Source organism: Rhamphochromis longiceps, linkage group LG4 (assembly GCF_057381845.1).
Source record: "Rhamphochromis longiceps isolate RC_006_pf linkage group LG4, R_longiceps_female_GT1.1, whole genome shotgun sequence".
NCBI lineage: Eukaryota > Metazoa > Chordata > Actinopteri > Cichliformes > Cichlidae > Rhamphochromis > Rhamphochromis longiceps.
This window is the reverse complement of record NC_140560.1, coordinates 6499806-6520067: the sequence shown is the minus strand read 5'-3', so window position 1 is coordinate 6520067 and position 20262 is coordinate 6499806. Positions and strand designations below refer to the sequence as shown.

Genomic DNA, 20262 nt, shown 5'->3' with positions numbered 1-20262 from the left:
TCTTTTGATGTTCATTGAGGTTTTTCAGAGTCCGTAGGTCACTTTACTCCCTTCAGTGCTCTGAGGTTATTCCAACTTTACTTTGTGACGCAATATTTAAAAAAACGTGTCGGTCAGCTGACCACGGGTTTGGTCATGTGATTTCTCGTTGCAGTTGAAATTATGCGGAGCCTTTACAGCTAGACACTTTAACGATGGGTTCCTTCCGAGTAGACTTTACTTTGTGTTTCTTACTCAGCGTTGTGCTGTCTAAAGGTAAGATATCCGCACTGTGGACGAGGCTCTTACAGACTTCTTCTCGGGGTTTTTTTTACCTCCCACTTTGACTTCAAAACGAAAGTAACGTTTTGATCGCTCATCACAGACTGGTTTATTGTTTCTGGTAGAATGACGATGTAACACTGTCACACTGTAACCGAACACCAAGTTAACAAAGTGGATGTGATTGAATTCTGCGCAGGGCTCCCCTCTGCTCTGCGGAGCAAAGAAGCCTGGAACTATGTGGAGGTGAGAGACGGGGCCCACATGTTTTGGTGGCTCTATTATGCTGACAGTGTACAAGCCCAGTACAAGGACCTGCCTCTGGTCATGTGGCTGCAGGTAGGACTTCATGATTTTTGTTTTCCACCTTAACTGGGCTTCCAGCGTTGTCAGCATTTCAATCAAACTCCCGATTCGTCCCATTTACGAACATTTTACGCGTGTTTAGTCGCTTAGTATCAGTCCCATTACGTTTAGACCAAATAAATTGTCAATGAGATTTTCTTTTTACACGAATAAATAAATAACCTATATAGCAATTTAAACTTTGAATTCCTAACTTTGCCTGCAACTTCCCCCACGACCTTATGCTGACAGCTTAAAAAGTTATTTTTCATTTAGGCAGTAGGCTGTCTACAGTCTGCAACTACAATACCTGCACTGTCTGTACGGTATCATATATTTTTGTAGTTCATTCAAGTTGAAGCATGCAAAAGTTTTTTTTTGTACTGGACACAGAGAGTGATCCATCCCCAGACACTCAAGCGTTCAACTATTAGTTGGAGTAAGACTGGAAAGTGGGGGTCAGTCTTGTCTGTATGTTTCTGAGGGGGAACAAAAGTTCACAAGACTAATAATGCTTCAAGTATTTATGTCTTATTTAGTGATTCTCATCCCATATCAACTGTCTGTCTTGCCCGTTGTATGCAAATACTGATTGAATAAATAATAAAGTCCACAGGAAGCTAAGAAATCCCCTGAAGCTGTTTGCTGAGCATCATTAATCGCTTAACAATCAGGTCTGTGACAAATCGAGCACATGCATGGTTGCATTCTCAAACATGTGCAGCATCATGCTACCATTCCATCTTCCTGTACAGTGATGTCTGCAGGAAGTTGTGATGTTCAGAGATTGTGTCCCCGTCTGATCAAATGATCAGGCCTTTGGTTAAAAATGGAATGGGGCTCAGACTGAGAGGTGGTAAGAGTGAGTAATAGCAGTGTTGTTTTTATTCCTAACTACAAAAGAGGAACAATTATGGTCTAATTTTAAACTTTCCACTTTATGACCTTGTATTGCATTATTTTTCTGATCCCACCCCCTGCCACCAAAAACAAACAAACAGTAATAGAGACGTGTACGTTAATGGCTCATTTAATACGAATGTGGCTTGTGCTGAGTTAAATGGCAAATATAAGTGTGTGTGTGTGTGTGTGTGTGTGTGTGTGTGTGTGTGTGTGTGTGTGTGTGTGTGTGTGTGTGTGTGTGTGTGTGTGTGTGTGTGTTTTTTAGGGTGGCCCAGGAGGCTCTGGAACTGGCTTTGGCAACTTTGAGGAAATTGGACCCTTGAACAGAGATCTAGAGCCCAGAAAAACAAGCTGGGTAAAGATTTACTGTAACTGAAGAGTGCTTCAAAGAAAGTATGAATGAATAGATTAGCATGCTGACGTGTGTGTGTGTGTCACCTTTAGGTCCAGGCAGCCAATTTGTTATTTGTAGATAACCCTGTGGGCACTGGCTTTAGCTACACAGACAGGCCAGATGCCTATGCTACCAATGTGTCCACTGTAGCCTCAGACATGCTGGTGCTGCTCAAACACTTCTTCTCAGAAAAGCCTGAGTTCCAGGTATGTCCATTATTGCATTTTTTATTTTTATTTTTGCCTGTTTGTCAGAAAGATGGGCTCATCAAACGTTGTCTAAAGTGACTCCAAAACACATTAGTATTAAAGGACCTAAAGTGTACTGTTCTGTTCTTTTCAGAGCATCCCCTTCTACATTTTCTCTGAGTCATATGGAGGGAAGATGGCAGCTGCTATCTCCTTAGAGCTCAGCAAGGTGAGGTGACTTATTTTGGGATCTTTCTGTTGTTCTTTGCACAGCATTCAGTTCGGTGTGAGCTCCCTGCTATTGGAAAGTCCCAGTAATAAAGATGTCATGTGATAGAAAAGGGAAGTAGAGACAATGTGACGTTTAAAGAAAAAAAAGCCTGTTCTTCTGGAGAACTAAGCAATAACTTTTATTGTAGTTTGTTTTATTTTTTTAGCTGGTCACATATTTTTTTATATTTTATGAGAGAGAGATATTTAGAGCTGTTAATGATTTATATTCTGTTTAAAGCACATTGATTGAGTTAAGTAACATGAAATGTGCTTTATAAATATAGCTGACATTCGCAATGTTAAATTGATAGGTATGCTGTATGAAATCAGATGATGGCCATTTGTACCACCAGTCAAAAGTTTGGACACACCTTCTCATTTAATGGGTTTTCTTTATTTTCATGACTGTTTACATTGTAGATTCTCCCTGAAGGCATCAAAACTATGAATGAACACATATGGAATTATATAGTAAACAACTCAAAGGATGTTTTATATTTTAGATTCTTCCAAATATCCACCCTTCGCTTTGATTACTGCTTTGCACACTCTTTGCATTCTCTGGATGAGCTTCATGAGGTCGTCACTTATAATGGTTTTTCAACAGTCTTGAAGGAGTTCCCAGAGATCCTGAGCACTTGTTGGTTCTTTTGCCTTCACTCTGCGGTCCATCTCGTCCCAAACCATCTCCACTGGGTTTAGGTCAGGTGACTGTGGAGGCCAGGCCTCCATCACTCTCCTTTTTGATCAAACAGTCCTTACACAGCCTGGAGGTGTGTTTGGTGTCATTGTTGTTGAAGAATAAATGATGGTCCAATGAAACACAAACCTGATGAGATGGCATGCCGCTGCAGGATGCTGTGGTAGCCATGCTGGTTCAGTGTGCCTTCAATTTTGAACAAACCCCCAACTGTGTCACCAGCAAAGCACCCCCACACCATCACACCTCCTCCTCCATGCTTCACAGTAGGAACTTCCTTTCACCTTTTCTGCTTTGCACAAAGAAATGGTGGGTGGAACCAAAGATCTCCAATTTGGACTCATCAGACCAAAGCACAGATGTCCACTGGTCTAATGTCCATTCCTTGTGTTTCTCTGCCCAAAACAAATCTCTTCTGCTTGTTGCTTTTTCTTAGTCGTGGTTTCTTAGCAGCTATTTGACCATAAAGGCCGGATTCACACAGTGTCCTCTGAACAGTTGATGTAGAGATGTGTCTGCTACTGGAACTCTGTGTGACATTTATCTGAGCTCTAATCTGTTAACTTGAGATTTGTGAGGCTGGTGACTCGGATGAATTTATCCTGAGCAGCAGAGGTGACTCTTGGTCTTCCTTTCCTGGGGCGTCCTCATGTGAGCCAGTTTCATTAAGGCACTTGATGGTTTTGCGACTGCACTTGGGGACACATTCAAAGTTAGCAATGTTCTGGACTGACTGACCTTCAGTTCTTAAAGTAATGATGGGCTGTTTCTCTTTACTTAGCTGATTGGTTCTCGCACTAATATGAATTCTAGCAGTTATCAAATGGGACTGTCAGCTGTGTACTAACACGACTTCTGTCCAACACAGTCTCTCAGTCTCAACCCCAATAAGAAGGCACAAAATTCCACAAATGAACCCTGACACAGCACACCTGTGACGTGAAACCATTTCAGGTGACTACATCATGAAGCTCACTGAGAGAAGGCCAAGGGTTTGCAGCCCTGTCAACAAAGCAAAGGGGTGGTTACTTTGAAGAATCTGAAATATAAAACATATTTATTTATCAATATTTTTCTTTGTTACATCATTCCATGTATCTTGCTTCATATATTTGGTGTCGTCAGTATGTATCTACAATGTAGAAATTAGTAAAAAATAAATAAAACCATTCATTTGTGTCTCTCATCTTTTTATAGGCCATAACCCAAGGGACAGTCAAATGCAACTTTTCTGGTGTGGCACTTGGAGACTCATGGATTTCACCACTGGGTCAGTATCAGATATTAAGTATCAACACCATGTGCCAAGAAAGACTTCATTTTAACCATAGGATGAGAACAAATGGCAGGTTTTTGCTGTTGGCGTTAAAAACTGAGAATTCTTTTATGTAAAACTTCAAGCAAGGCTGAGTGAATTTCTGTTGATACACTTTTGTTTCATCCACAGACTCTGTTATGACATGGGGACCATATCTCTACACCACTGTAAGTAACACACCATAGACTGCATATATGAACCTGTCTTGATGTCACCAGTTGGTACAATCCTGCATTTTCACCATTGCGATCTTGGGGTTTTAAAACCGGATGTGATGAGTGAAACATGGATCTGACTGAAAAACGTTGCGAGCTCATTGGCTACCACTTATCATTGGGTTCTTTTTCCTTTAGCATAATCAGTTTATCCTCCTTTCTGTCTCTAATAGTGATCATAACTTACTAAATGAACTCCATTTTGCATTCACTATGACCTGAAATTAGCATCTAATCTCAACAGTGTCATCATTTACAAAAAATGATGACACTGTTGAGATTATGAAGCTACGATGATCTTTCATATACAGTGTATGTAACACAGAGTCTTTTTGTCCATTGTGTTGAGCTTCCATATGATTCTGTCTGCAGTCCCTCCTGGATGATTACGGCCTGGCAGATGTCAGTAAGGCAGCAGAGGCAGTGAAGCAAGCCGTGGAGCAGGGCCAGTTTCTTAAAGCGACTGAGCTGTGGTCTATGACGGAGTCTGCCGTAGAGCGGGTTTGTACAACACTACATAATTTGGAGAAAATGCTTGCTGGATATTTAATGCATTGTCTAATCTTAAATTGCTTTATGGAAGTGGTGTTCCATCGGGGCAATCAGGGCAAGCAGTGCTTGTCTAGTAAAATCTACCAACAGACATTAATTTAAACATACAAAAGAGAAAGCATCTCTCCTTTCATCTCAAACAACCTTGTCGTAAAACTTCTCACCTGTTTGCATTGTTCTTGAAGTTACTGCCATCTTGTGGCCATAGTTTGTTCATGGCTCTGGAAGCAGAATTAACTCTGCTTGACTCCATTCTTTGGAATCTGCATCGGCCAATGTTTTCATGGGCAAATCTGTGTCCCAATAAAAATGGCTTCAGCCTGTCAAGCTGAGAAGCCATGTTTGCCTATGTACATCATAAACTTCTGATGTACATATCTGACTGATAGTGGAAACTGATATGATCTCTTCAACAGTGTTATAAGATAGTGTGTGTATGGAATCGCTGTTGCTTTTAGCTTTTATTCTGTTATACATGCATAACCTGTTTAACTGAGCTGACTATTAGTACAACTATATATTAATATGGTCACCTTTGGCTAGGAGCATACACACTGAAGATATGTTATATTTTTGTGTAAATAAAATGTTAATAAAGTAGTTTTTGCCATATTTATGTATTGTTTTGTCTTATTTTTGGTTTTCCTTAAGAATACCAATGGAGTCAACTTCTACAACATCCTAACTCAGAGTTCAGATGAGAAGCTCACCTCTTCTGCAGGGCTGGACTTTATCAGTAAGACTCTGATCTAAATGATTCCATCTAGTTAGTAAACTAGACCACATGGGTTTGGTGATTTTAAAATAAACCTGTCCTACTTAAGTCTAAATGTAAAGTAAAAGTAAAAAGTAAAAAAAAAAATTTCAATGACTATCTACTGATGCTCTTCCTACTTTATACCAGGTCTGCAGAAACATCGTCACATTCGCCCCCTCCACAGCCAGTCCCTGAGTCAGCTGATGAATGGACCAATAAGGAAGAAGCTGGGTATCATTCCTGACAATGTCACATGGGGAGGTACGATTTCTTGAAGTGAAAGATCAAGGAACTGTTTGTCCTTTCATTTTAGATCCTTGAAAATACTAAACATCATAAAACCTTGTTCCCTCTCCTGTTTTTGCTGTGACCTCAGGTCAGGCTGATGAGGTCTTCACTAACATGGCAGGAGACTTTATGAAGCCAGTGGTGGACATAGTTGACCAGCTGCTGACTGCTGGAGTTAAAGTCACAGTCTACAATGGACAGCTTGATCTCATTGTGGACACTATGGGTTAGTTACTCAGTAAATCACGAAGATGGGTGACGCACCAAGTACAGGGAGGGCCATTTATATGGATACACCGTGATATTAAAGTCCTGTTTGTGGCACATTAGTATATGTGAGGGGGCAAACTCCTCAAGATGGGTGGTGACCATGGTGGTCATTTAGAAGTCGGCCATCTTGGATACAACTTTTGTTTTTTCAATAGGAAGAGGGCCATGTGACACATCAAACTTATTGGTAATGTCACAAGAAAAACAATGGTGTGCTTGGTTTCAACGTAACTTTATTCTTTCATGAGTTATTTACAAGTTTCTGACCACTTATAAAATGTGTTCAATGTGCTGCCCATTGTGTTGGATTGTCAATGCAACCCTCTTCTCCCACTCTTCACACACTGATAGCAACACGGCAGGAGAAATGCCAGCACAGGCATCCAGTATCCGTAGTTTCAGGTGCTGCACATCTCGTATTTTCACACCATAGACAATTGCCTTCAGATGACCCCAAAGATAAAAGTCTAAGGGGGTCAGATCGGGAGACCTTGGGGGCCATTCAACTGGCCCACGACGACTAATCCACTTTCCAGAAAACTGTTCATCTAGGAATGCTCGGACCTGGCACCCATAATGTGGTGGTGCACCATCTTGCTGGAAAAACTCAGGGAATGTGCCAGCTTCAGTGGATAAAGAGGGAAAAATATCATCATGTAGCAATTTCAAATATCCAGTGGCCACTATCGTTGTACCCCATATACCACACCAAACCATCACTTTTGTTGTTCCAACAGTCTTGGAGGGATCCATCCAATGTGGGTTAGTGTCAGACCAATAGCGGTGGTTTTGTTTGTTAACTTCACCATTCACATAAAAGTTTGCCTCATCATTGAACAAAATCTTCAGCGTGAACTGAGGGTCCTGCTCCAATTTTTGTTTTGCCCGTTCTGCAAATTCTGTGCACCGATCTGGGTCATCCTCATTGAGATGCTGCAGTAGCTGGAGTTTGCAAGGGTGCCATTTGTGAGTAGCTAATATCCGCCGAAGGGATGTTCGACTAATGCCACTCTCCAGTGACATGCGGCGAGTGCTACGCTGTGGGCTCCTGCTGAATGAAGCTAGGACAGCCACTGATGTTTCTTCATTAGTGACAGTTTTCTTGCGTCCACATTTTGGCAAATCCAACACTGAACCAGTTTCACAAAACTTAGCAAGCAGTTTGCTAACTGTAGCATGGGAGATGGGTGGTCTCGTAGGGTGTCTTGCATTGAAATCGGCTGCAATGACCCGGTTACTGCGTTCACCAGATATCAACACAATTTCGATCCACTCCTAACCTTTCTGACATGTCAATGGCTGTGAACAAAGAAACTTGTAAATAACTCATGAAAGAATAAAGTTGCGTTGAAACCAAGCACACCATTGTTTTTCTTGTGACATTACCAATAAGTTTGATGTGTCACATGGCCCTCTTCCTATTGGAAAAAACAAAAGTTGTATCCAAGATGGCCGACTTCTAAATGGCCACCATGGTCACCACCCATATTCAGGAGTTTGCCCCCTCACATATACTAATGTGCCACAAACAGGACTTTAATATCACCAGACAAGTCCCATTTTATTATGGTGTATCTATATAAATGGCCCACCCTGTATATGTCCCTGTTGAGTCTAATCACCTGGATCTTTGTCTTCTCACAGGTCAGGAGCTGTGGGTGAAGCAGCTAAAGTGGGAGGGGATTCGTAATTTTAACGAGCTTAAGTGGACTCCCCTCGATGATCCTGCCACCCCGGGCGTTACTGGAGCTTTCTGCAAGACTTTTAAGAACTTTGCCTTTTATTGGATTCTCAAAGCTGGTCACATGGTAAGCTAGAATGAGTCAGTTGATGAAATGTAGATAAACAGAACCTCATTTCTTTTTATTAATATTAATATTTAACATAAAATGTCATCCTTTTTGTCTGTCCTCACAGATTCCTTCAGATCAGGGACCTATGGCCTTGCAGATGCTGAAGATGATCACCCAGCAGGCCTGAACACCTTTCTCTGATCCAAGCTGGAAGTGCACTGACAATCATAATGATCACATTATTTTTAAAAAATATATAAATTTCACTCCCTGCTAAACAAACTCCAAAGTGCAGTTGATTACAATACTGTGTAACATTTTAACCCAATAAAAAGCAATAAAGACACATTTGTTTCATAAAGGCTACTTTGTTGTCTTTATTTAAATGTTGTACAGAGTGTCAAATAACAGTTGTACAGTACAGAGTCCTGAGCCACCCCTCATTTTATGAAATGGGGAAACGGATGCAGTGATTTATTCCATCCATCCATCCATCTTCATCCGCTTTGTCCGGGGCCGGGTCGCGGGGGCAGCAGCCTAAGCAAAGAGGCCCAGACCTCCCTCTCCCCAGCCACCTCCTCCAGCTTATCCGGGGGAACACCAAGGCCTTCCCAGGCCAGCCGAGAGATATAATCTCTCCAGCGTGTCCTGGGTCTGCCCCGGGGCCTCCTCCCGGTGGGACATGCCTGGAACACCTCACCCAGGAGGCGCCCAGGGGGCATCCTTGTCAGATGCCCGAACCACCTCAGCTGGCTCCTTTCGATGTGGAGCGGCAGCTGCTCTACTCTGAGCCCCTCCCAGATGGCCGAACTTCTCACCCTATCTCTAAGGGAGAGGCCAGCCACCCTTCGGAGGAAGCTCATTTCTGCCGCTTGTATCCGCGATCTCGTTCTTTCGGTCACTACCCACAGCTCGTGGCCATAGGTGAGGGTAGGGACGTAGATCGACCGGTAAATTGAGAGCTTCGCTTTTACACTCAGCTCCCTCTTCACCACGACGGACCGGTGCAGCGTCCGCATTACTGCAGCTGCAGCCCCAATCCGTCTGTTGATCTCCGGCTCCCTTCTCCCATCACTCGCGAACAAGACCCCGAGATACTTGAACTCCTCCACTTGGGGCAGGAACTCATCCCCGACCCGGAGTGGGCACTCCACCCTTTTCCGGCTGAGAACCATGGCCTCAGATTTGGAGGTGCTGATCCTCATTCCCGCTGCTTCACACTCGGCTGCGAACCGTTCCAGTGCGAGCTGGAGGCCCTCACCCGATGAAGCCAACAGAACCACATCATCTGCAAAAATCAGAGATGAGATTCTGAGGCCACCAAAGCGAAAGCCCTCCGCCACTTGGCTGCGCCTAGAAATCCTGTCCATAAAAATTATGAACAGAACCGGAGACAAAGGGCAGCCCTGGCGAAGCCCATCACCCACCGGGAACGAGTCCGACTTATTGCCGGCAATGCGAACCAAGCTCTTGCAACGGTTGTATAGGGATCGAATGGCCCGTAGCAATGGGCCAGACACCCCATACTCCCGCAACACCTCCCACAGGACACCCCGAGGGACACGGTCGAATGCCTTCTCCAAGTCCACAAAACACATGTAGACTGGTTGGGCAAACTCCCATGCACCGTCAAGTATCCTGGAGAGGATAAAGAGCTGGTCCAGTGTTCCGCGACCAGGACGAAAACCGCATTGTTCCTCCTGTATCCGAGGTTCGACTAACGGACGAACTCTCCTTTCCAGCACCCTGGCATAGACTTTCCCAGGGAGGCTGAGGAGTGTGATCCCCCTGTAGTTGGAACACACCCTCCGGTCCCCTTTCTTAAAGATGGGGACCACCACCCCGGTCTGCCAGTCCACAGGTACTGCCCCTGATCTCCACGCAACATTGCAGAGGCGTGTCAACCAGGACAGCCCTACAACGTCCAGAGCCTTCAGGAACTCGGGGCGGACCTCATCAACACCAGGGGCTCTGCCACCAAGGAGTTGTTTAACTGCCTCAGTGACCTCGCCCCCGGAAATTGGCGGGTCATTCCCCTCATCCCCAGACTCTGCTTCCTCCTCGGAAGACGTGTCAGTGGGATTAAGGAGGTCCTCGAAGTATTCCTTCCACCGCCTGACAATTTTCTCAGTCGACGTCAGCAGCGCTCCGCCAGCACTATACACAGTGCAGGTAGAGCACCGCTTTCCCCTCCTGAGACGTCTGACGGTTTGCCAGAATCTCTTCGAGGCAGTCCGAAAGTCTTTTTCCATGGCCTCTCCGAACTCCTCCCACACCCGAGTTTTTGCTTCAGCCACTGCCCGAGCCGCATTCCGCTTGGCCTGTCGATACCTGTCGGCTGCCTCCAGAGTCCCACAGGCTAACCAAGCCCGATAGGACTCCTTCTTGATTTATTGAAAACGTGTAAACAAATGGAAATGCTGCATATAAAGCAAAAACAGTTTATTCTTCAACAGTCTGAACTCTGTTAGGTAAGCATTCATGAAAGTTCTTTAAGTACAGGGAGTGCAGAATTATTAGGCAAGTTGTATTTTTGAGGAATAATTTTATTATTGAACAACAACCATGTTCTCAATGAACCCAAAAAAACTCATTAATATCAAAGCTGAATGTTTTTGGAAGTAGTTTTTAGTTTGTTTTTAGTTTTAGCTATTTTAGGGGGATATCTGTGTGTGCAGGTGACTATTACTGTGCAGAATTATTAGGCAACTTAACAAAAAACAAATATATACCCATTTCAATTATTTATTTTTACCAGTGAAACCAATATAACATCTCCACATTCACAAATATACATTTCTGACATTCAAAAACTAAACAAAAACAAATCAGCGACCAATATAGCCACCTTTCTTTGCAAGGACACTCAAAAGCCTGCCATCCATGGATTCTGTCAGTGTTTTGATCTGTTCACCATCAACATTGCGTGCAGCAGCAACCACAGCCTCCCAGACACTGTTCAGAGAGGTGTACTGTTTTCCCTCCTTGTAAATCTCACATTGGATGATGGACCACAGGTTCTCAATGGGGTTCAGATCAGGTGAACAAGGAGGCCATGTCATTAGTTTTTCTTCTTTTATACCCTTTCTTGCCAGCCACGCTGTGGAGTACTTGGATGCGTGTGATGGAGCATTGTCCTGCATGAAAACCATGTTTTTCTTGAAGGATGCAGACTTCTTCCTGTACCACTGCTTGAAGAAGGTGTCTTCCAGAAACTGGCAGTAGGACTGGGAGTTGAGCTTGACTCCATCCTCAACCCGAAAAGGCCCCACAAGCTCATCTTTGATGATACCAGCCCAAACCAGTACTCCACCTCCACCTTGCTGGCGTCTGAGTCGGACTGGAGCTCTCTGCCCTTTACCAATCCAGCCACGGGCCCATCCATCTGGCCCATCAAGACTCACTCTCATTTCATCAGTCCATAAAACCTTAGAAAAATCAGTCTTGAGATATTTCTTGGCCCAGTCTTGACGTTTCAGCTTGTGTATCTTGTTCAGTGGTGGTCGTCTTTCAGCCTTTCTTACCTTGGCCATGTCTCTGAGTATTGCACACCTTGTGCTTTTGGGCACTCCAGTGATGTTGCAGCTCTGAAATATGGCCAAACTGGTGGCAAGTGGCATCTTGGCAGCTGCACGCTTGACTTTTCTCAGTTCATGGGCCGTTATTTTGCGCCTTGGTTTTTCCACACGCTTCTTGCGACCCTGTTGACTATTTTGAATGAAACGCTTGATTGTTCGATGATCACGCTTCAGAAGCTTTGCAATTTTGAGACTGCTGCATCCCTCTGCAAGATATCTCACTATTTTTGACTTTTCTGAGCCTGTCAAGTCCTTCTTTTGACCCATTTTGCCAAAGGAAAGGACGTTGCCTAATAATTATGCACACCTGATATAGGGTGTTGATGTCATTAGACCACACCCCTTCTCATTACAGAGATGCACATCACCTAATATGCTTAATTGGTAGTAGGCTTTCGAGCTACTTTGGAGTAAGTACTAGGCTTTGGAGTAAGACAACATGCATGAAGAGGATGATGTGGACAAAATACTCATTTGCCTAATAATTCTGCACTCCCTGTAGAAGAAGAAAGACATCCTGAGGTGCTTCTTGGGATCTTAGCTGCCTTTTTTGTTAAGATGATCCCACACTGCTTCAGTAATGATGAGGATGTTGAGGATCCTTAAATTACAACCAAAACTTCCATCACTGAGCACAGTCAGAAGATCCGTTTACCCTTTGACATTTAAAACGAACTTTCCTTGACATTTGAGGAAACATACCATATGTAATCATCGTCTTCATGCAATAATGTTGTACTGTAAGAATCTCTCTATGTTTGCTCCGAAAGAATAATAACACAAAAATGAATATTGTATAGCCTTTACTTTTTGGCTGGTATTAAGCACTGGCTTCACCATTGTCTAGGTGGGATGATAGACCTTAGCCACCTTGGCTCTGGGCCATGTTAGTACCAAAGCTTAGCGAACATGGTCGAAACTGTCAGGGTTTCTTTTTTCTCCACAAAACTTCATCACATAAAAGCAGAAACTAACATAATTCCCATTAGACACAGGGGTACTATGAGTTTGAGCGGTGGAGAAGCCAGGTGAAAGCGGAGACGGAGAAGCTCATCAGCTGAGTATTGGTAACGTCCAGCACTAGGTCGGTAGACCAATGACATAAAAATCCAGACCCACACGAGCAAGACGCAGATCCTGCTAGGCCACATCACGGACAGTCAGGTAAGCCAAACAGTCAGGTGTAAGGATCCGAGGGAGACAACGGCCAAAACAAACAGGCAGATGAACTAGAGCCAAAATACTCAGGCACTTGCAAAATTCGCTAGATCGCCAGTAGTGTCAGTAGAAAACAAGAAGGTTTAAACATTTTTAAGATGTTTAAACCAGAAGGGCTCCCGCGCTGTCATCGCTGTGGACCGGCTGTACGTGGACGGACAGCTCCACCGCGACCCCAACATCACTCCGTGGCTGTATTAACCTCACACCAGATAAGAATCAGCTACACCATTTCCCTATCCACTCACACTAACTTGCATTAACATCTGTTTAACTTACCGGTATCAAATCGCATCTTAAAGTGTGATTTCATAGCAGAATTAACACCGTCACTCTCCGTCAGTGATTTAATTGGAATGTTTACGTTTTGTTTCTGTTTTTTTTTTCTTCTCGTTTTTTTTTCCTCTCTTTCCCCCCTCTTGGTTTTATGCTGCTCACCCCTGTCCTTGGTTTCTTTCTTTATTCCTTTCACTGCCTCGATCACCTGCTTCGACACTCATCCACAAACATCCTTTATTTCGACACATACGCACCATGTGCTCAACGGCAGCACATTTACATCAGTCAGACAGCGCACACAGTCGTTTAGGATACACACACTTAAGCCAAGCCTACTCATATTAGTAAATATGCAAACACATAGTCAGACTCAGGGAGCATCTCGCCACACATTTTTTCTCTCTCTCCTTCTCTTTATTTATGAACAAGTGACGTATTCTCTCCACCTGTCTAAGCGACGCACACAGCATACATCCCTAGTTATACACAAACATCTATGGGTACACTGAGGTTCATTACATGGAATATAAATGGAGCTGGCTCCAGAGAAAAGAGGTTAAAAATATTTAACCAACTCAAAAAACTACAGGCAGATGTTGTCCTATTACAAGAGACCCACAGACCTCTTAGAGGTTCGAATGAACTTAAAACACCTGAGTTTCCCAATGTGTTCTCAGCTTGTTATAATTCTAGACAAAGGGGAGTAGCAATTTTAATACATAAAAATATTAATTTCACAGTACTCGATACAGTTATAGATCCAGAGGGCAGATTCTTAATCATTAAACTATCTATACTTGATAAAAAGCTATGTATTGCAAGTGTATATGGTCCAAATGTTGATGATCCCTCATTCTTTCATGGTTTTTTCAGTGCACTCTCTGAACACTTAGATGGCACACTTGTTCTTGGAGGCGACCTCAACCTTGGACTAAATGAAGACATGGATAGGCTCAATACAGCAGGAACTCAGCGTAATTGGCAGTCCACAAATATAATCAAACAGTATATGAGCGACTTTGGTCTTTGCGATGCATGGCGCTCCCTTCACCCCACCAGTAAGGAATATACTTTTTTTCTCACTTGTCCATCACTCCTACTCTCGTCTGGGTTATTTTTTGGTCAGCAGCTCACTGCTGAGCGACATTTCAGACACTGAGATTCATCCTATAGCTGTCAGCGATCATGCTCCTGTATCTTTAACACTAATGCACAAGAATAATACTACGCCAAGAAAAAACTGGAGATTTAATATATCACTACTTAAAGATGAAGACTTTATTAAATATTTTAAAAAAGAGTGGACTTCATATTTGGACTATAATGACACTCCCGAAACATCAGCTTCTGTTCTATGGGAAGCAGGGAAAGCTGTGATGAGAGGTAAAATAATTTCTTTCTCATCACATAAAAAGAAAAAAGAAAACGAAAATATTCAGGAATTAGAAAAAAACATCAAATCACTAGAAGAAGCCTATGCGTCCCACCAAGATCAGGAAACATTGAACAAAATATGCAAAACAAAACTAGAATTAAATGAGATAATTGATAAAAAAAAAAACAGAATTCTTAGTACAAAGACTACGCCTACAAAATTATGAACATGGTAATAAATCCGGTCAATTTCTAGCAAACCAGCTAAAAATAAAGAAAGAAAAAACAACTATATGTGCTGATCAAGATTCATCTGGGAACACAATATATGATCCGATACAAATAAACAACATTTTCAGGGATTTCTATAAAACGTTGTATTCACCACAAATAAACCCATCTAAAAAAGAAATTGATCAGTTTTTGGACAACATAACTCTTCCAAAATTATTGGACACTCAAGCAATGGCACTGGATTCACCACTGACACCAGGTGAACTCCAGGAAGCCCTGATAAGTTTGCCCAATAATAAGGCTCCAGGTCCAGACCGCTTTCCTGCAGAATTCTACAAAGAATTCTGGTCGATTCTGGCACCAGTTTTCGACAGAACGTTGTTGGAAATCAAAGAAAAGGGCAGACTTCCATCAAATATGAATTCTGCAAACATTAATCTCCTGCTAAAACCAGGCAAAGACCCTGTATATCCCTCAAGCAATCGTCCAATATCCCTTATAAATGTAGACCTTAAAATAATCTGCAAAGCTCTCTCAAAGAGACTGGAGAAAATAACCCCCCTCTTAATTCATCCTGACCAAACTGGTTTCATAAAAGGTAGGCACTCATCAACAAATACACGTAGATTACTTAATTTGATAGACTACTCTTACAGTAAAAACCTAGAAACTACAATATTCTCTTTAGACGCAGAAAAAGCATTTGACAGAGTTAACTGGAAATTTCTATTTGCAACATTACACAAATTTGGTTTTGGATCCTCTTTCATAAACTGGTTAAAAATATTATATAATTCCCCAACAGCTTGTGTCAGAACAAATGACCAGACATCCTCCAGCTTCTGTCTCTTGAGGGGCACCAGGCAGGGATGCCCACTCTCCCCTTCACTGTTTGCAATTTTTATTGAACCACTAGCAGCAGCAATTAGACAGAATTCAGTAATTAAGGGCATAAAATGCAAGAACGTGGAACATAAAATCAGCCTTTATGCGGATGATGTGTTACTCTTTCTCCAAAATTCACAAACCAATATCTCTGGGGTGATTGAATTGATAAACTCTTTTGCAAGAATATCAGATTACTCAATTAACTGGTCAAAATCTACAGTTCTAACGATTAATTGCTCCTTCCATAATTCCTCTTCTACACCACTGCAATCGGGAAATATAAAATATTTAGGTATTAATGTTTCTCCCAAGCTTGCAGATCTAACTAAATTAAACCATATCCCACTTTTAAAGAAGGTAGAAGGTGATCTGGCTAGGTGGAAATGTCTACCCATATCACTCATGGGAAGGGTTGCCGCTATAAAAATGACGGTCTTACCAAAAATAAATTATTTATTCTCAATGATCCCAACTAAACCGCCACAAGATTGGTTCAGATCTCTGGATTCATGTATGTCCAAATTCCTTTGGAAAAATAAACCCCCACGTATAAGCTTAAAAACACTACAAAAGACCAAGGATAAAGGAGGACTAGAACTGCCTAACTTTCAGCACTACTTCTTAGCCAACAGGCTTCAGTTTATCTCAGGATGGCTAAAACATACCCTCTTAGATGAACCTTGGCTAGATGTAGAACAAGCACTTTGCAATAATCTAGAGATCTCAGACCTACCATTTATCAGCTCAAACATCCAACGACATGAATGCTTTAAAAGCATCAACATCAGCTCTTCTCTGACAGCATGGTGGGAGTTTCTAAAATTGACGGCGTCTTCATTAATCCCATGCAAACGTACACCTATCTGGAACAACCCTGACATATTAAAAACAATAATATAATAAAGTTTTCAGATTGGAGTGGTAAAGGAATCAAATATTTAGAACATATACTAGAAGGAACAGAATTTATTTCATTTGACGGACTAGTTACACAATATGGGATCAACAAGAAAAGATTTTTAGAATATCAACAAATTAAATCCATAGTAAAAAAGAAATTTAAACCGGGTCAAGTTGAACTACAAACACCACCAAGTGTGGTTCAATTTCTTACTCTTAAAACCCCCAAATTACTATCCAAAATATACAGAATGCTTTCTAAAACAGATGAATCAATATCACTTCCTATTGCAAAATGGGAAGCGGATTTATCAGTTAACTTAGACCTAAACTTCTGGTCTCAGATTTGCTTAAAAACCTTTCATCTAATTAAAATAAATTCAAATTCAAATTTTTATATTTGTCACGTACACAGTCATACACAGTACGATATGTAGTGAAATGCTTGGACAACTGCTTGTGACCTAAGAAAACAAAAAAGGAAAAGGCTATGAATAAGAAAGGAAATAAATATGAAAAATTAAAAAGGGTAATTAGAAATCCCAGTCTTCAATTAATTCAATACAAAATATTACATAGAGTGCACTATACAGGTCATCGGATGTTCAAGATGGGCTTTACGTCTACCAACAACTGCTCACACTGCCAAACCAATTCACCGGACAATTATATCCACGCTCTTTGGTTCTGTCCACCAGTTCAGAAGTTTTGGCGCGAGATATGTGAAGACTTATCGAAGTGTCTGAAATGTAACATTCCAACTTCCCCCTTAGTGTGTTTGTTGGGCAGCTTAGATAATGTCACTACAGATAAGAATATCGCCCATATGGTTTTCACTGCCCTATGCATAGCCAAGAAAACAGTCCTCATGAACTGGAAAAATAAAAATAATCTTAATTCTAACCAATATAGAAATTATCTATTAGATTACATTAGTCTTGATACAGCCTCTGCCACCACATCAGATCAATTGCTCTGGGCTCCTTTGATCAGCTCCATCACCTGGTGGGGGTGGGGGTGGGGGGGGGGGGGGGGGGGGGGGGGGTCATAGTTTGGTCCCGCCTTCACTGTTGTGATTGGTGTGGGGGTAGGGACAGGCTTAGGGCGTCGGGGGGTTCCCCGGAGGCATCTTCCTTGGGGGGCTCAACCCGGGGTAGTGGTCATGTCCGGTTAGGGGCTCTGTTGGCTCTCAGGTGACTGTTTCCTCACGGCTGCGTGCAGCGGGGCTAGGGGAGGGTCTGTGCTGACGGACGTGGGTTACTGACCTGGTAGCCTGGCTGCCTCTGGGTGGGTCCGGGATGGGCGTGAGGTTCTGGGGGCGCTCCGTCTCTGGCCGGGCCTCGGGGGCTTGGGTCCTGGTTGGTGTGTTGCCGGGGTTGTGGGCGGGTGGGTGCATGGGGGCCCAGCCCTGGAGCAGGGTGCCGCCGGTGCATCGAGCCACCTGGGGGGCTCTTCAACTGGTGGGGAAGATTGTCACATCTTGCAGGAGCTTTCCTCTCCTCAGGGGCTCTCTCTGCAGGAGGGGGAGATACAGGAGAGGTGGAGGAAGATCTCAGCCTGGGTGTTTATTGTCTTATGTAGTCTGGAAGATGAGTGGATGGTGGGGTGGGTGCAGTTTTCTCTGTGGTGGGGTTGGGTGGACTGTCCCGGGCTCTGTGGGGCCGGGAGGCGCTGCTGCGCTGGGCCCCGGTCTGGATGGGCCTGGGCCCCCTTTCCCTGGCGGGTCGCGGAGTATGGGAGTGCCTACTGGGGTCAGCGAGGGAGCTGGCCCCAGGGAGGGGTCACGTGCCCCTCCCTTCCTTCCCTCCCCATCTCCAGCTGCCTCCCTCTTCCCGCTCCACCACAACCACCCACACATGCAGGACCTTGGAGTAGGGGTAGGGATGGGTACCGGTGTCCGGTGCCATGATGGCACCGGTTCTGACATAAACGGTAGTAACCAGACCGAAAAGCAGCGCACATTTCGGTGCTTTATTTCGGTGCTTTTTTTTCCTGAGCTGTGATACACTTCTAGCCAATCATTTTACGTTTCCGAGGATAGTAGGCGGGGCCAGGTACGTACGTTCTGTTAGAGCAGAGCTACAGATTAAAAATGCCCAAGGCGAAGCGGTCAAAAGTCTGGCTGTACTTCACAGCAAAATATGCAAACTCAGCAGCCTGCAACAAGTGCTCTAAGCTGATACTGTGATACTGTCAAAGGAGGTAACACCAAGAATCCGATTAAACAGCTGGCGACGCATAGCGTTTTTTATAAAAGCCGAGAAATGCGCCGTATTTGATAGCTTGCTGCGAGACCTCACACCGTGCACGTCGGGTGGGTTGCCAGTTATCGGACCCGGAGCAACATCCCCCAAAAACCCGAAGAATAGAGTCCTGGCCCCTAGCCCTGCCAGTGTAGCAGAAATGATGACGGGTGATGATGGCAGCAGCAGCCGTTCTTCTCTGCATGAGTAGCTTCATGTTGTTCGTGTGTAATTTACGTTGAGTAGGCTAACCACGTTATTACATTAATGCATGTAAGGTGAACTAGCAAACATCATCATAGCTACATGCGGCTGTCTTCTTGTTTGATGGCAGATACTCCCTTCACCCTGGCCAAAAAGGCTAAAATGACTAAAGAAAAAGTGGGAAACAGTTAAACATGAGAGGTTTTTGGACAAAGTTTGTGTTTTTTCCATTGATTAAGCACTGCTTCCAGCCAAGAGTGATGCCATATATGCCCCATAGCTGCAGAAAAGGCTAACATTGTTATCTTTTTACAAAAAAAACCAGCTGAACATGAGAGGTTTTTGGACAAAGTTTGTGTTCTCCATTCTTTAAGCACCGGTTCGAGCACCGTTTAAGCACCGGCACCGTTTCAAAAGTACCGATTTGGCACCGGTATTGGATAAAACCTAAACGATACCCATCCCTAAGTAGGGGTATGTCACCAGGGTGCAGAGGAGGCTACCCCCCGTCCCCTTCTGGCTGCCTCTGCCTCAATTTTATCCCACAACTTAGACATTCACATTACTCACACTCTCATTACACATACATATAGGATCTTGGGGGTGGGCACGATACACGGAATCCAAAGTACCATCAGGGTGTACACCTCACCCCTGGCGTCGTTGCCCACCTCTCAATGTTAAATACACGTAGACATTGAGGGCCAGCAGGAGGGACCATGCGCTGCTCTCTGGCAGGTAGCTCCATGCCCTCCTGGGTTTTAAATGCATCAACACTACAATGAGCGGGTGGAAGGAGGTTTGGAGTCTTCTCTCACCCCCATTCTCTGCGACCTGCTGGAGCGGGGGGGCTAGGAGGAGGAGTTGGCCGTCCGACTGCGGTCTGGAGTGTGGTGCCTCCCTGCTGCTGCGGAGTCGGGGCGGTCTGCCTCCCCCCACCGCAGGGAAAAGGGTAACACCACCTGGGTCTGGATGCAGTTCCCCCCTCCAGGGGCAAGGGTACCTAGACCCGGTTCGTAGAGTACGCTTGGGGAGTGTGATCGTGTGTACAGCGTCTCTTTATGTCTGTCTCCACGTTGGTTGAGTG

At 43.8% G+C, this 20262-nt stretch overlaps 1 protein-coding gene across 1 annotated transcript; it reads left to right on the top strand.

Annotated features, from left to right (window-relative positions):
• The first annotated feature begins 118 nt into the window (after positions 1 to 118).
• On the top strand, positions 119 to 8623 carry scpep1 (serine carboxypeptidase 1). The gene is made up of 13 exons (XM_085403056.1): positions 119 to 255; positions 461 to 600; positions 1775 to 1864; positions 1954 to 2109; positions 2246 to 2320; positions 4262 to 4334; positions 4512 to 4549; positions 4970 to 5098; positions 5801 to 5885; positions 6054 to 6167; positions 6283 to 6420; positions 8109 to 8272; positions 8382 to 8623. Exons 1-13 carry the CDS (start codon positions 195 to 197, stop codon positions 8442 to 8444), a joined length of 1326 nt encoding a protein of 441 aa, XP_085259182.1. The 5' UTR covers positions 119 to 194; the 3' UTR covers positions 8445 to 8623.
• The last annotated feature ends 11639 nt before the right edge of the window (positions 8624 to 20262 follow it).

Coding starts and splice junctions, on each gene's coding strand:
- scpep1 (XM_085403056.1), top strand. CDS start 195: ATGGGTTCCTTCCGAGTAGACTTTACTTTGTGTTTCTTACTCAGCGTT. Junction 5,886..6,053: donor TGCAGGGCTGGACTTTATCA/GTAAGACTCTGA, acceptor ACTTTATACCAG/GTCTGCAGAAACATCGTCAC. Junction 6,421..8,108: donor TCTCATTGTGGACACTATGG/GTTAGTTACTCA, acceptor GTCTTCTCACAG/GTCAGGAGCTGTGGGTGAAG.